The sequence below is a fragment of the Trematomus bernacchii genome, unplaced genomic scaffold (genome assembly GCF_902827165.1).
Source record: "Trematomus bernacchii unplaced genomic scaffold, fTreBer1.1, whole genome shotgun sequence".
NCBI lineage: Eukaryota > Metazoa > Chordata > Actinopteri > Perciformes > Nototheniidae > Trematomus > Trematomus bernacchii.
The window spans coordinates 377,077-394,137 of NW_022987800.1; the positions used below are offsets into that span (position 1 = coordinate 377,077).

At 39.0% G+C, this 17,061-nt stretch overlaps 1 protein-coding gene across 1 annotated transcript; it reads left to right on the plus strand.

Annotated features, from left to right (window-relative positions):
• Positions 1–262: 262 nt before the first annotated feature.
• Positions 263–12,359, plus strand: rasl11a (RAS-like, family 11, member A). Its single transcript, XM_034149968.1, has 8 exons — positions 263–1,218; positions 3,323–3,379; positions 3,516–3,598; positions 6,556–6,596; positions 7,834–7,963; positions 8,167–8,242; positions 9,430–9,506; positions 11,479–12,359. Exons 1-8 carry the CDS (start codon positions 1,059–1,061, stop codon positions 11,620–11,622), a joined length of 768 nt encoding a protein of 255 aa, XP_034005859.1. The 5' UTR covers positions 263–1,058; the 3' UTR covers positions 11,623–12,359.
• The last annotated feature ends 4,702 nt before the right edge of the window (positions 12,360–17,061 follow it).

Sequence of the window (17,061 nt, forward strand, 5' to 3'; positions counted from 1 at the left end):
ATTTGGCTATTTGGGTCTATACATTTCCTATTATAATTGTAACAAAAGAAAGGTGAACAAGATCAAAGTAAGGAACAGACACAATAACAGAAAAAACAAAAAAATAACCTTTAAAAAAAGCTTACCAATGTCTGTAATAAAGTCATAATTTAATTTGAGTGTCATATTTTGAAGGTAAACACTCAGCTTCCGGTATTTCTCCCGTCCGAGGGAGTGTCGCGGACGCACCACTCAGAAGCTCTTTGGTTCGCTCGATTCTTCTCACGGGGGCTAGACTCGGGGGCGGTGCATTGGTTAGCATTTCCCACTATTCCTTTATTAGGTTACACTTTGTGGGGTTAGGGAAAGGAGAGAATTCCTCATTACTAAAGATATGTAATTACTAAAAGTGCTGTATGAAACTAAACTGGACGTTCATTGTCATCAAGTAGACAAGAAAACATCAAGTTGACCTATGGATAGAGATAGACAGACAGACAGACAGATAGACAGATAGACAGATAGACGGCAGCTTCATTATTTTAAAGCTTAATTTCCTTGTTTATTGGCCCTTGTGATATCTGAGGCCAGGCTGGAAAAAGGAGCCCAGTTTAGACAGGTCTCGTGGGAATATTAGGGGACGGTTCAAAGTCTCCCTCCCTCCCTCCCTCTCTCTCCCTGATATCTGTCCGCAGTCAGAAGCATCTGGAATCTGTGCGAAAGGGGCTACTTTTTATCATATTATGTTCGCATTTTACATTTAAAACGGTGCTTTTGACACTATTTCAGTTTTTAGATGACTTCCTATTGCTGAAAGATCCTCGGAGGGATTAACACTTTTTTTCTCACTGGAGGAAACTCAACTGGAGAAATACTTGGAATATACTTGGGGAATGTTGCACCACTAAGGAAAACCTACTTTTTTCTGCATAAACGTCCAAGAATAAACAACCAGCAGTGTCTGTGGGATCATTATGGGAATATTGGAGTGATTTTCCTCGGTGTGGAGGGGGGGTTGTTGCAGGACTGTTATTCCCCCACATAGAGCAGATCTGATCCGGGGTGCAGAGGGGGTTTAAATGCGGCTGATTGGAGACCTTTCACCGGGAAACATGAACAGCAGCGGCGGGTCTGGAAACTTTCTGCTGGTTCCCATCCCGGAGTATCCCCTGCTGGACTGCGTGCCCAACAGGACCGCGAAGATCGTGGTGCTGGGGGCCAGCAACGTCGGGAAAACCGGTATGCATGTGTGTATGGAAGAACTGGGGAAAGAAAAAAACAACATTTAAGAGAATTATGAGTTTTTCCAAGCATTTAATGCAACTGTAATTCAGCTGTTTCCTTATAGGGATTACATATGCATGCATGGGTTTCATGTCGCTTCATAATAACACATGATAATAACCATAAGTTTAACCTCTTAACATGCAGCGTGTTATTGTTAGGAATGTCTCTGTGATATAGTTGTCTAAAAGAGGAGGAATATAAAAGGAAAAATCGATATTTTTAAATAAATACCAACCCTGAACGACAGGGGGCGAGATGTTGCATTCTGTGTAGCCTTTTAGGGTTTTCAAATATACTTTAATTTGTGTGGTGAAAGAAAGTATTCAATAACAATATAAAAAGACCCACAACTAAAAGCCCTGCATGCATACTGGTACTGTAATTAAATAACAAGAGATGTACTTAAATGATCATGTGTTTGCAGAATGAGATCTTTTAGAGTGTATAGTGTGGATTATTATTACTATCATTGATGGGTCAGCTGTATTTAAGTCACGTTGTGGAGTGCATTTAAACAATGTTACACCTTTAACACATTATACTTTAAAAGTTGATCATATGTCTGGTATGTTCACTGAAATACAAGTTGTGAAGTACAAATATACCTCAAATAATTTACCTTAAACACTATAAAAGTACAACAGAAGTAATTGTAGTTGCACCAAAGTTTTACGGTCAGTATGTTGTCATAATGATGTCATAATGATGTCATTAGGGTTAAGTCGGCCTAGGCTCAGAGAGTAAACATTTGATAGCAGAAAGTCTGCATTTCAATCTGGAGGTGGAGAGTTATTAAGAGTTAGCAGGCAGAGAAGGGTTTACTAAAAGAGAGTACCAAGTTGCATTATGGGAAATGTAGGATTCAGGGTTTTTTTCAAAGATCTTGACCCATATGGATTAAAAAGGTAAACATATCTCGGCCACTGTCTCATGTGATTCCCACTATTTTATGAAAATGGGAATCTTTACTGTGTAAAATTCACTAATGGGAATCAAAACCTTCTAAAATGAAACCGGCCTCACAAAAGGAGTCAGAAAACGTCGTCCAAAATCCCCAAAAAACAAGAGATGCATGAGACAATCATTTACCAGGACACAGATGACGCATGAGGGATTACAACATCACATTCAGAGTATTGGTGAATCAGTTTCTTGCTTCAGACTTTGGGCTTTCTGTTTGTTTAAATCATCTCTCTGCTACAAATGTCCATCAAATATGTGTCACAGAAAAGGGAAATTCCTGCAACACCTGCCAACGTTTAAAGGCCCCATGTCATGCTTTTCTGGTTATTGCCCGTCCCCTTGTGTGTTATGAAGGTTTTTCTGCATGTAAACGGTCTGCAGAGTCACAAACCCTCAAAGTACACCCTGTAGCGAGTAAAACTCTAACACAGAAAAGACCTGTCTATGCTGCCCCAGAACGCCTCGTTGGACATTTCTCTTTTTCCATTGTTTACTTATTGGGTATAGTGACGTATTTCGGGTATAGTGACGTAACGTAACGGCTCCGCAGATTGGTCCAAATGGATCGTTACGTTTGGACCAATCCGCGGACTTCCTCACACACACACACTCGGCGGGACGTTGCGAGGCTCGCTGCTGCGAGGAGCGGGACACTGTGAGCTGGCTCACTGGTGTGGGGTCGGCGAGACACCGCGGAACTCAGCCTGGGCACACACACAAACTCCCAGCCAGGCTGCGGGTGTGTGTGTGTTTCGCGGTGTCTCGCTGTCTCGGGCTCACAGGGAGGGGGGGGGGGCAGGAGCTCCAACAAGCCGTTTAGGACAGAGAGTGAATACACATGCTATACAGAGATGCTGTATGAGAAACCAATGTGAGTTTGGAAAATTGCACAATACAAATGTATTTTAGTAGACCTCAGCAATGGAATTATGATCAGTAGAAATGGCCGTGACATGGGACCTTTAAGTGTTATAAAGGTCAGCAGGTTGTCGTAGGGTCGTGCATTTTCCATATCTGTCTTTTTATTCCATGTCCATGACGTTTGGATGGCACATTTTAGAAAATCTCCTTACGTTTTCTTGTTTCTTTCCAGCTCTGATTGTCAGGTTTCTCACCAAGAGGTTCATCGGGGATTATGAAGCAAACACTGGTAAGTTTCCACACATCTGTCTGCAATAAAACGAGCATCATTTGTCACAATAAGCGGCAGAAACTAATCCTCCTGCTCTCTGGAAAACCCCCACCTATTGATCCTTTCATTCATCCGTCTCTTTTGCTCTCTGCAGGAGCGCTCTACTCCAGAAAGGTCACCCTGGATGGAGAGGAAGTGTCGCTTCAGATCCAGGACACTCCCTGTGTGGCGCTGCAGGTCACACACTCATTCAAATACAGCGTGTGCATCAAAACAAATACATGTTTATGAAGATTTTATGGGCTTTTTTAGTGATGGAAACACATTTGTCACAAGAAAAGGTCACTAAACGTATCACCTGTTTCCGGGATATACCTACAATGCACCTTATGAAAGTAATATTTCCCGGAAGAGTAGTTTTTCTCCTCATAGAAGATGTTCATACAGGCCTTATACCTTCTTACACTGTTGAAGTGGTTGAAAACGTATTTAGATTTAAGTAAAAGTACTAATACCAGAGTCTAAACATACTCCTTTACAAGTATAAGTCCTGATTTCAACCTATTTCTTAAGTTAAAGAACAGAAGTATTATCAAAAGTAAAAGTATTCATTGTGCAGAATGGCTCAAACGTGTTAACTTATAGTATATTATTCTATTTTTATCATCAGAAAAGACCTATACGAGTTTTTAATGTTGTAATTTGTCCATGTGGGGCAGGTTTTTGATAGTACTGAATACATTTGTGGTACATATTTATAGTCATATAAACACAGGTTTAAGTAAAAGTACTAATACCACAGTTTAAAGTATAATTCCTGAGTCAAACAGAAGTATAATGAGCTACGTGTACTCAAGTATCAAAAGTAAAAGTACTCATTGTGCAGAAAGGCTCTCCTAAAAGTGTTATCTTATTATAGGATAGTATATTATCCTATATAAGAGTTTTTAATGTTGTAATTTGTCCATGTTTGGCAGGTTTTTGATAGTACTGAATACATTTGTGGTAAATATTGATAGTATATCATATAAAACAACATTTTATGTATGTAAAAAGTAACTACCAGTGTCAAATATAGGAAGTGGAATAGAAGTACATGGTAGCAGAAGATATAAATACTCAAGTGAAGTACAAGTACCTGAAAATCATACTTAATCACTTGAGTAAATGTACTTAGTTACAGTCCACCACTGCACTGTTGGCGTCCAATATGAATCAGAAAAGCTACAAAATAAACCAGGTGGTATTTGCTGAAGTAAGCTTTTCTGTCAAACTATTATTGAGAGTTAAAATTCATTGCATTCTTCGTTTGTTTTGGCTAGCAAAAATATTTCTCTTACTAGCTCTGTAAGTATTTGTATTGCACCATCTACGGTTGATTCATCCAAATCCAACATCTGCCACACCAGCTGTCTGTGCTAACACTGCTGAGTCACTTGTTGATGCCAATAAGGCACAAACATTCCCCCAAAATGCCCATATTTCATGTAAAATATTTTAGTTTTGAGTTATTGGTTGACTCAACAATATAAACTAAGCTTAAGTTTCTATTTACAGTGAAATATATATGTCTAAATATGCTTATATCTTGAATTGAGTTGAGTTAAAAGGTTCCAAAAGTCGAGGTCTTTCTTCGATGCCATTGCCTGAAGATGAACTCATCAAAAGATGTTAGGAGAACTCTTCATTTTATCATAAAAGCCATTTGAGGAATGCATTTGAAGCAATAGGAAGTGGACCATATCCTGGAGGATAATTGGTGCAACGTGCCACTCCGGCGGTCTGTTTACAAAACCTCAGAGCCGCTCATTTCCTCCCTCCATTTGGGGAGATAAGGGAGGGTGAGGAAGTCTCTCCACTTCCAGAGATTAGACCGGAATAATTGGTGTGGAGGCAAAGAGGTGGAGAAGTTACTGAGGATCTGGAAGGTTGTTGAGATTTCTTTAAGTGTCAATAAAGTAAGGTTAATCCAGCACTAAAGGGGCACATTATCCCAAAAAACGGACTCATCTTCACCTCATGATAACAGAAAATGTTTTTCTCGGTAATAATGAGTGAAAGGAACGGCCCATCCTGAGCTGAGGACTGGGTGGTCTGGAGGGTCTGGAGTCAAAATGTCAAACCAGCTGCTGTGTGTCCATAAACACACATTTGTCAGTAAAGTCTGAAAACCACCTGTTAACTCACTTTAAAGGGAACTCTGGAATGTTCCACCTGGACACAAGAGATTTATGGTGACATACATTTTTGACTTTTGGTCTAGTGTCCATCCAGCTAAATATAAACATAATTAGACAAAACTGGCACTTTCCACCAAGAATTCAGAACACATGTTTCCCCTTCAAACAAGACTTTTTGAAAAAAACACATCAGATCAAGCTAAAGGGTACAGAAAACTAAATATATTTTCTCTGTAAGGTCCTTTTTCACACACTTAAAATAACAATTTCACCCGCTAAATGGCAAAAACCAGCAGCTTTTAATGAGACTTTTCCCCTTATCTTTGTGTTTTTAAGAGATTAATGGTGACATACATTTTTGAGTTTGTTTCAGCGTCCATCCAGCTAAATATTCAGACATAATTAGACAAAACCGGCACTTTCCACCAAGACTTTTAGAACAATTTCTCCCCTTGAAACAAGACTTGTGTTCAGATCAAGCTAAAGGGTACAGAAAAAGGTACTTTCCTATCTTTTTTCACACACTTAAACCAACAATTTGAACCGCTAAATGGCAAAAACCAGCAGCTTTTAATGAGGACATACACTGACGGTGCAGAATTAGGATTAAAATGCAGCCATTTCTGCGACTGCTGGAACCAATTTCAAGAATTGTTGTCCCCTTTTGTCACTTAGTCCCTTAACATGGGGATGAAAAGGGTCTAAGTTGGATAATATGGACGTTCAAGCTGCTTGGGTTGATGCATTTCGATGAATTTGGATAGTTGTGCACACTTCAGCAGTCTTTTTTAAATACAGGCCACTAAAAAAGTAGTTGTTTGAGGTTGGGAAAAGATCGTTTAGTGGTGTAATGTCTGGAGGAGACACTATGCTTATACTCTGCCAGTTAAACAGTGATTGATTGTTTGTGCTGAGCTCAGTCCGCTTTAGCTCAGAGGAATGAGGAAGTGTTTAAAAACAGGAAGTCAGTGTCCATCCCCAAGAGTAGTTTTTAAATCTTTTTCATTTCTTCAGGATGATGCTGAAGGCCTTTACTGTCAGGAGCAGATCAACAGGTACGATTCATTACTATAAACATTCAATAAACAACTAAATTAAGTGACTTCTGTGATAAATGTACAATACCTGTACTTTTTAAAGAACATCCATAAAGATTCATCTGTACATTTACTTGTATATTGACTCTTCTTGCACTATTGCTATTTTATTTGTATTTACTTGCACGTCTCAAAACATTCTCTTGCACTATTTTATCTGTTTTATTTGTTCTATGTCCTATATAACTTAACACAAAAAGTAAGGCAATTTGTGTTTATGATTTCTATGTTGTAACAATGCTTCTTGGCAATAAATCTTATACCGTAGGAAAGCCTGTTTTCTTACCTTTCCAATGGTACCACATTTGTGAAGAACAAGCATTTGATGGATGAGCAGCAGAGCTGAGTATGTGGGGTGCGCCCATGAAACATGTGAATCAAATCTCCTCTGCCAATGCCAAACAGCTTTTTGTTGCTGCTTCTGTTGTTTGGTGTTGTTTGGTGGATTGGATGATTGAAGTCTGATAAATACAGACATATTGGCAACAATTGGAAAGGTAAGAAAACAGGCTTTCCAACGGTATAAGATTTATTGTCAAAAAGCATTGTTACAACATAGTCATCTACCAAACAAATTGCCTTACTTGTTGTGTTAAAGTGGACCTATCATGCTATATTTGAATAATATAGTGTAGGACCATACCTATATAAGGCATATTTATACTTTTTTTTTTCAAAATAACAAACAGATCATGCATTTTAGCCATGCCTCATTTCGCTCAATTTGAAAAATGTTAGCTCTGTTTTTGCAAGGGCTGATTCTGTAAGAACAGCACCACCTACAGGCCTGGCATATGTACTACAGCGTCTCCAGCGCTTTCGAACGGCAATGGCCGTGGCTGTCTCCTCCTGATTGGTGGAGTTGGCCCAATAGCCGTAGCGCCACCGTCCTGACGTCAGGACAGTGTTCAAATCTGGATCAGTTTTTATCAGATCCGTTGCAGCCCCTTTTTTAGAGATTTGGGTATGGAGGAAAATAGAGAGGGTTGTGTTTTCTGACACTTGGTGAGTTCCCTGGAACACCGGGGACACATATTCATGTATAAAAGACGTACAAAAGTGCATTTTGCATGATAGGTCCCCTTTAAGTTGATATTCATGTTACGTGTTAGAGGAGCCTGTGACTTCAGTCTTTCTTTGCCATATCTACACTGTAATGTGCTAATGACAATAAAGCCTTGCATTGAAATTCCAGGTCTATTTACTGGGCGGATGGATACGTGCTGGTGTTCTCCATCACGGATCACAACAGCTACCGCACCATTCAGCCGCTTTACCAACACGTCAGACGCATACACCCCTCTGGAAATATCCCCGTTATACTGGTCAGTGCACCTGCCAAAAAGCATGTAAAAGAATGCAAAATATATCTAAAATGTTGGTGAACTTGTACAGGAAGTCTGTTTATTGTTGCTGTTTGGATTTACTGCTGGTAGACAGTTGCTTCACTCAGGTCTTAAACTGATAATAAGTGTTACCTCCTGACCCTAATCCCCTCTATCTGCTCTGTCCTGTAATCTGTAATCAGGTTGGAAACAAGAGCGATCTACTCAGAGCCAGACAAGTGCCGGCAGACGAAGGCGAGACGTTAGCTTCTTCGCTAGGTGGGAACAAATAATGTTTTATGTACTTTGCCTCTTTTTGTTTTTATGATATGTGGTCACTCTTCTCTCATCTTTTCTCATTCCTCTAGTAGTGGTTTTCCCAAAGACATCACACCATTTCTAATGTGTTAAACGCAGTATCATATTTACACAGATAACCTTTAGTAAAAGTATTTTTGGTACAGTTACAAGTTATGCAAAATCTTCATACACTTTTGAAGAGTTTCTTATGCGAGTGATGGTATTGCATTACATTACATTACATTACATTACATTACATTACATTGCATTACATTACATTACATTACATTACATTACATTGCATTACATTACATTACATTACATTACATTACATTACATTGCATTACATTGCATTACATTTAGCTGAGGCTTGTATCCAAAGCGACTTACAATAAGTGCATTCGACCAACAAGATACAAACTAGAAGAAAACAGAATCATATAAGTACATCAGGTTTCATGGAGCCGAAACATTTCAAGTGCTACTCAACTAGCTTTAGATAAGCCGGTCCTTTGTTAGTTTATAAGTGCTTTGTTAGTATTGTTATTGCTCGAAGTGGAGTTGAAAGAGATGAGTTTTCAGTCTGCGCCGGAAGATGTGTAGGCTTTCTGCTGTCCTGATGTCAATGGGGAGCTCATTCCACCATGTTGGAGCCAGGATAGCAAACCAACATGTTTTTGCTGATGGGAACTTGGTATCAAAACTAAGTACATTTTTTTCAATTACTGTGTTTAAGTACTTTGACTTTATTATTTTACTTTAATGCTACATTATACTACTATCTTTTTTAGAAAAAGAGATCTCTATGTACATCGTATGACTTTAAATTATTTGAGGGATGTATTAAATCCAGTTGACTAATGGATAAGGATAATCTAAATTGAACAATCTATACAATTCCTTTTGCATTACGAGCCATTTTGCGTTTGATATTTTGAGTACACGTTGCTGGTGGTGATACTCAAAAGACAAAATCACCTAAAGCAACCAATTTGTAGAAAAGTAATTCAAAAAGCAAGGACAAACTTACAGTGGGACACACACACACACACACACACACACACACACACACACACACACACACACACACCTCTATACATGTGAACTATATCCTGCATGCTGCCTAATGAAGCAGGAATGTTATCTGAGATAAACTCTGCTCACAGGAGGAGTTTACTTCGAGGCGTCGGCGAGAGAAAACCACGAGGGAGTTCACGCTGCCTTCCTGCATCTCTGTCAGGAGGTGAGAACTTTTTACTGTCGTTTATTAGTCAGCTTTAAAGAGTCCTCTCCTGCTGATGTTCAGGTGTATATCAGTATGTAGTGTCTCTACTTTAAAGAGTCCTCTCCTGCTGATGTTCAGGTGTATATCAGTATGTAGTGTCTCTACTTTAAAGAGTCCTCTCCTGCTGATGTTCAGGTGTATATCAGTATGTAGTGTCTCTACTTTAAAGAGTCCTCTCCTGCTGATGTTCAGGTGTATATCAGTATGTAGTGTCTCTACTTTAAAGAGTCCTCTCCTGCTGATGTTCAGGTGTATATCAGTATGTAGTGTATCTACTTTAAAGAGTCCTCTCCTGCTGATGTTCAGGTGTATATCAGTATGTAGTGTCTCTACTTTAAAGAGTCCTCTCCTGCTGATGTTCAGGTGTATATCAGTATGTAGTGTCTCTACTTTAAAGAGTCCTCTCCTGCTGATGTTCAGGTGTATATCAGTATGTAGTGTCTCTACTTTAAAGAGTCCTCTCCTGCTGATGTTCAGGTGTATATCAGTATGTAGTGTCTCTACTTTAAAGAGTCCTCTCCTGCTGATGTTCAGGTGTATATCAGTATGTAGTGTCTCTACTTTAAAGAGTCCTCTCCTGCTGATGTTCAGGTGTATATCAGTATGTAGTGTCTCTACTTTAAAGAGTCCTCTCCTGCTGATGTTCAGGTGTATATCAGTATGTAGTGTCTCTGCTGTGACATGTCTCCATGCTTTAACGTTCAAAAAGCTCTTTATTTTTCTCATCTGATTGGTTAGCTGACCGGCTCTGTTGTGATTGGTCAACGGCTTAGAGATGTCCCGCCCCTTAGCCCATCATGTACAATGTGTTGGTGTTTACATGCACTAAAACCTATAGAACACACTACATAGAAGAGAAAACCCCAAACAGCATAACAGGGCCTCTTTAAGGTTAAGAAAGGACAGCTTTATTTGGGTCTGCAGAAATCTTTTTTCACTTTCACTTTAAAGTCACTGAACTTTAGGGAATTTTCCCTTCCTGTGGGAATTATGATTACAGACATTTTCCCACTGATGCCCAGTGTCACCAGAAAATGCTATGTTTGTTATGTTTGGGTCAGAAAGCTGAAATGAGTCTGTGCGGTATATTTGTTTTTCTGATACAAGTCTCATTACATGCAACTGTGTTTGGTCTCTTTCCTTTTCTGGTGTGCAGGTTCTCAAACCAAGCTCAACTGATTAGGTGCTTTAAAGCTGCAACAATCAATCATTGTTAAATTAACATATATATTCAGTTCTACTTATTAGCATCTTGTCACTCAGTGTTTAGTTTTTTCGGCTCTGGTTTCCAACGGCTGCCTGCAAGAAAAAAGTCCAATATGCTAACTAAATGCTACCCTACTAGCATTAAACATAGGCACATACAAGGCTTGTGAACACAATGGAGCAACTAAAGAGACAGATATTCTCTGGAAGAGATGGAGGAGACCAACAATGCAGCTAAAAGGAGATTTTAAATTGGAGATATGTTCATTTGGTGGCATAACAATGACTCAAAATGAATGAAAATGTTGGTTATTGGTTGTTTTTGTTAGAAATGTTGTGTGATGAGTCTAAAAAAGGATTAAATGCAGCTTTAAAATGTACTTTTTAACAATTGTTTCTCGAGTAGATTGAGTTGTATTGACAGTGGAGTTTACAAATGAAATAAGTACAAAAACATACAACATAATTTAAAATAAGAGTACGTTTTGAACTTCTTATGCATGTTGTTTCCAGGGTGTGAGAAAACTACACATACTATCATTGCTGTGTAGAGTCCAATAAACATCTGATGCAGCTTTAAAGTTGAGTTTTAATACAAACGAAGAAAAATAAGAAAGAAAACAGAAATTAAATAGATATTTAAAGGTGAAAAAGCAGGTTTGGAGCTGCTTATGCAAAATAAACAATATATTTTCTTCAAGTCACTGGTCTCTCTGTTTTCTAGGTGATTCGAGGAGGGGGTAACGGTGAGAAACGAAGAGGAGGCCTTCATCTAGCCAGACCTAAATCTCCCAACATGCAGGAGCTGAAGAGGAGGTTCAGGCAGGTCCTCTCCTCCAAAGTCAAATCATCATCCTCCGCCCTCTGATCGAACAGAAACATCACGAAGATAAGAGCTTCTATGGAAATACAAAGACCTCCGTTTGAGAACTGAAGAGCCTCTGTGGTGATCGAAGCGTTTTAAAGAGTCCTCGTGAGAGAGATGAAGACACAGCTTTCTGCAGACTCAGCTGCTCTCTGTGTTTTGGACAAAGGGTCAACGGGACCTTCTGATGCAGCTCAGAGGGAACCGACTGATACAAAAACCGATGTATTGTGTCAGAAACTTTACCAACAAAGGACAGTGAGTGTGTCAGAAATACGGGTTTACTGCAAACTGACCCATGCCTCCGTTTTCTTGAGGCTGAAAAATCACTCTTAATACATCAACGGTAAAGAATTAACGAGACAATTAAAAGGACAGAACACGTTGTTTGTTATGTCCTGCTTGTAATTGACGTTTTTGCAAATAGACACGTTTTTTAATTGGGTTGAAAGTTGTTCATTCATGTGAGAACAATGGCAGATTTCAACTTGGCTGATACCAAATAAATGCACAGCGAGTCTCCATCTTCTCTCTTGCTGACTTGGTAAGAAAATAGTCTGAACCAAAACAGGAAACGACCCCAAATCGAACTCGTTCAAGGCTCTTCCCCCGAGAAAAATGCTGCCTTTTGACAGCCGGAAGGGAAGCCTCTAGTAACAAAACAAAGCAAGGACAAGTGGAAGTGAGCTGTACTATTTTTAAATTGGGTTTTAATAAAGTGACCAGAATCTTTTTTTATATTTCGTCTTCATTTTCATTCAAAATGTGCTTAAATCAGGACTTTCTATGATGCCTATTGTTTTATTTTATTTGTGTCACCCATGCACACACCAGCAAGAAGAGGGGTTTTTTATTCACATAATTAGAGTTACTACCTTCCATTTTCACCATTTATTTGTGTGTTTTATCTGGTATGATTATGAACACCAGAGACCATTAAAGTTCTCCTAAATGAACAGAAGCTCTGGTTAAATGGGTTTTAAATCCCTTCATTCAAATTCTCCATCACATAACATACTTTTGAAGCCATGTCACAATGAGACTCATTTACTAGCCTTACATTGCCTGTAATTGTGAAAATGTTTCCACTTAATCTCAGCACAAATAATGAAACTAAGGTGTAAAAGCAGCTTTAATGGCTCTCAGACTGAGGGGTATGTCATTTCAATTGTTTAATGTGTGGAAAATGTTAGTATTTTGTGGAGTTAATGTTGATCCAGAGGTCTTTTTCCCAACAATAATGATTTTGTGGGCGAGTCACAGCTCCAAGAGATGATGGACTTGCAGGAAAGAAAGTAACCAGTAAACCCAACATATACTGGTTTATAATCATGGGTCAACATCTAAAAACGTGTGTGTGTGTGTGTGTGTGTGTGTGTGTGTGTGTTTTTTCTGCTGTTCTCATGACCTCTCCTCTCAGTGACCCACTCAAAAATTCCCAGTAAAGACAAAATTCCTCGGCATCTGGCATTTGTTTCTCGGTCACTGAACCGCCACTCTAACCCTTTTTAAAACACACACACACACACACACACACACACACACACACACACACACACACACACACACACACACACACACACACACACACACACACACACACACACGCACACACACTAAATATTGTGTGCTGACCCTGACCCGTGACCTTTGTGACCCTTTGACCTTTAAAAGCAGCAGGGCTCCATCAAAGGTCTGGAAAAAGATGGGAGATAAAAACTCGGCTCGCTGTGTGACGAAAATTGAGATTTTTCCCACAATTTCCAGCTACTTTAGGTCTAATTTCCTCTTGTGTTTTCTTTCAAACTTCCCACACATGTCGCTCCTAAAGACCTGCTTCCTGTGTGACGCTGGATAAACTGCACTCTCTGATGCATGAATGCTGCTTTTCCTCCCCTTTTTTTCATTGAAAAGCAGCCAGAAATCTGGACGTTTATTGTCAGTTGTGTTTTATTGAGAGTTAATGTGACATTTATAAGGCCAGATTTAGAAAATGAACTCCACTAAATGTTCCCTTTTTTGGTTAGAAGGAGCGCACAAGGGAACTTCTGGATTAAGGTTTGAAAGTACGTTGATTTAAATGGCATTGACGTTGCTCCATAATGTCAAATCCTGCAGCATATTGTTATTTAATAATATATGTCATGCAGTCGAGACATGACATTATGCACAGATAAAAAAAAAGGCTAAAAACATCTAATAATGAGAAAGAAATTCACTGCAAGTCAGGAAGGTATTACGCTTTTTGACTTATCAGGTCAAATGTCAGACCAAAAGGGAAACGTCAGAACTTAAAATGACACAAAATAGTGCTCAATTTTGCTTATTCATGCACATGGGAAGTGTAGTTCACAACATAGCACGCTTCACAGGTAAAACTGAGGAAAAGTCAATAAAAAAAGCAATCCGTAAATCAGAAAAAAACACTATTAAGTCAATGTTTTCTAATCAAAATGTACATTTAGTGCTCCCTGTCCTTTTTAAAGACAAAAATGTGTAACCGGTGTGACTGCAAGACTACACTAGGATAAGTAGATAAATATAACATTTTATAAAACGGACAAGTCAAATCAAGCAATCTGATTGGTCCTTACCCGTGATATAATGAGCGTATATCACGGGTAGAATTGTAGTTACTTTTCACAACAAGTAAGTATCCCTCCGCGTCTGAGAAACAGCTACAACCGTTGCAGCTGTTACATTACGTCCGTTACGAAACTAACTAACAAACAAAGCTTAAGATGGAAGCATTTAAGGTTAACTTCGACCTCCGGGGTGGCCTTACTATGGAGGAGTGGATTGAGCAGTGCCTATCTCCAGAGAGCACCTAAGTGACGACATGCAGAGCGACGTGAAGAGCAGGTAGACCAACTGGAAAAGTACCCCCATTCAAAAGCTTTCTGATGCGGGTCTTGAAACAAAGCAGAGAAATGATGACCGTTAGTGGCCACAGGTGCGAAAGCTCTCTCCAGAACTACTTGCTTAAATATATCATAATATATGAACCAAGGAGTAATATCTCAGCTTGCAGTTCAAAGGATTCTCTCATCTGTTATCCAGACGCCTCTTCTTTAACGTGTGCTTCAGTAAACCTTCCCTTTGTATAAAAGACGACACCTTTAAAAACAAAACAGACGAGGACATGTTTTAACAAGCTAATGATGGAGCAGAGGAGGTCATCTTATCAACAGAGAACCACCCTGAGCAATGTGTGGAGGACAGAAACCAGCTGTGTGTGTGTGTGTGTGTGTGTGTGTGTGTGTGTGTGTGTGTGTGTGTGTGTGTGTGTGTGTGTGTGTGTGTGTGTGTGTGTGTGTGTGTGTGTGTGTGTGTGTGTGTGTGTGTGTGTGTGTGTGTGTGTGTGTGTGTGTGTGTGTGTGTGTGTGTGTGTGTGTGTTGTGTGTGCTTCAGTCTTTTATCTGTAGGAGGCAACAGGAAGTTAACATCTCGTCTGGGATTAAGTCAAGACCTTTGAAACTGGAGAGAGACACAAAAGGTTTCAAGAAGAATTAGGACTTTACGATGTAAAACAAAACGTAAAATAAATGTAACAGAAGACAGAGAATGAATGTCAACTGTCTCCGTGTTGAAGTGTTGACAGAAAAGTGTGTGTGACAGTCAGACAGATGAGAGATTATCAGTGTGTGTCCAGACGTAAAACAAATGTCTGCTTTCAGCTCAAGACCAGATACTAAACGCTGCTGTTAACGGACAACGCTGCGTATTGATGATAAAAATCAAATATATTAGGGCTTGATGGTTCGAATCTGCAAAGAAAACACTTTTTATGACATTGAAAGGGACATTAAGAGCTCCAGAAACATGTTGTTTTCATGACTGTACATTGCACATATTGTCTATCCCTTCATACGGTGAACTTTTGCACATTTCTTGCTCAATATTTCACACATTTAAGCTACAAACTGGTCAACTTGTTCATTTAAAAGCAGATATAAGACTATTTTATACGTATTTTTATTTAATTATTTCTACCTTGTTTGACATATTTCATTGATTCTCTCACCTAAACAATATGTATGTTTCTTGACACGGCTTTTATTTTGTATTTTCTCCTCTCGTGTGTATTGTAAAGCACCAAACAGCAGGACAAATTGCTCCAAAACCAACTCTGATGCCTAACCAAAAACAACAATTTAAATATACCCAAGAAGAGCCCAACTAAATACAGCCTGGTTCACAAGCTAGCTGGGAAACACAACTAAATATGGGCCGAAAAATATTTCCCTTAAACTGCACACAGAGCCATTAATAGTGCTTAAATACAAAGTGACATTACATACCGAGGATGCAAGGGACGTGTGCAGATGTTGATGAGTCAGGTGATTCCCTGTGACAGATAAAGAGGCCACTAGAGGGCATTCATGTTAGTAGAGCAGCGGTTCCGAACCTGTGGGCCGCGGCCCCCTAGTGGTCTGCAAAGGCATCGCAAGTGGGCCGCCAATTTTTTTTTTTTTTTGTACAGGCTGAAGACACAAACATGGACATAACAATAACATAATAGGAGATGACATTCCCATCTCAGACAATAACTAAACAAAAACAGAAGAAATAAAGATAGGTAGGATCACTTCAACATTTCACAAACAAAAATAGGTTGACAATCAAACACCACCAAAAACACAACATGGCAAGCATATGTATTGTTCCTTTCATCCCACTCTTCGGTAGAGCTCATTATTTCCCATGTCATGGCGTGTTGAGCCACCCTTTGATTTTATTGTGGCAATAATGTTTTCCAAAAGAAATTGTATTTTTAATCTACTCTTCAAACACCTTAAATTAAGATTACTCCTTGATTGACTTTTAAAAATATGTATATTAGCCAGAAGAATAGTTATATTTATTAACTGTGTGCGTCTTGTGTCTTCATCTAAAAGCCCAAATAAAATATTAAAGGGTGTAAATGTAAATTCAATATTTGCCGGCAATTCATTTGCAAAACATTATGATTTGTGTGAAAACATTTTCATTATTAAGATTTTCTTTATTTGAACCTCTTTTCCTTTCTCTTTCTCGATCCTCCTTAGCAACGGTTTTTACAGTCCTCGACAGCGGTCTGTTCTACTGGATTGACAACGTGTCACATGATCTGAATTGACCAATCAGAACTTTGTTTAGCCTCCGTATTGTTTATGGTTGAATGTGGGCTGCGAAAACATTTTTGATTCTTACTGTAAGTGGGCCCTGAGTCGAAAAAGGTTGGGAACCGCTGTAGGCTTTAGTAGAGGATTTAAAAATAGCAAACAAATTAGAAGCTCTAAGTTCAAGTCTTTCAAAAAGATTTCAAAGAACCACTGACACATCTAGCAGTATGGAAAACACTGTTTAACCCACTTTAAGTCAATTTAAATGACTTCAGTCCATGTGAGAACTCAATTCAAAAGTGTAGTTTCTTAAGACTTTACAATGGCAGAAAGGACA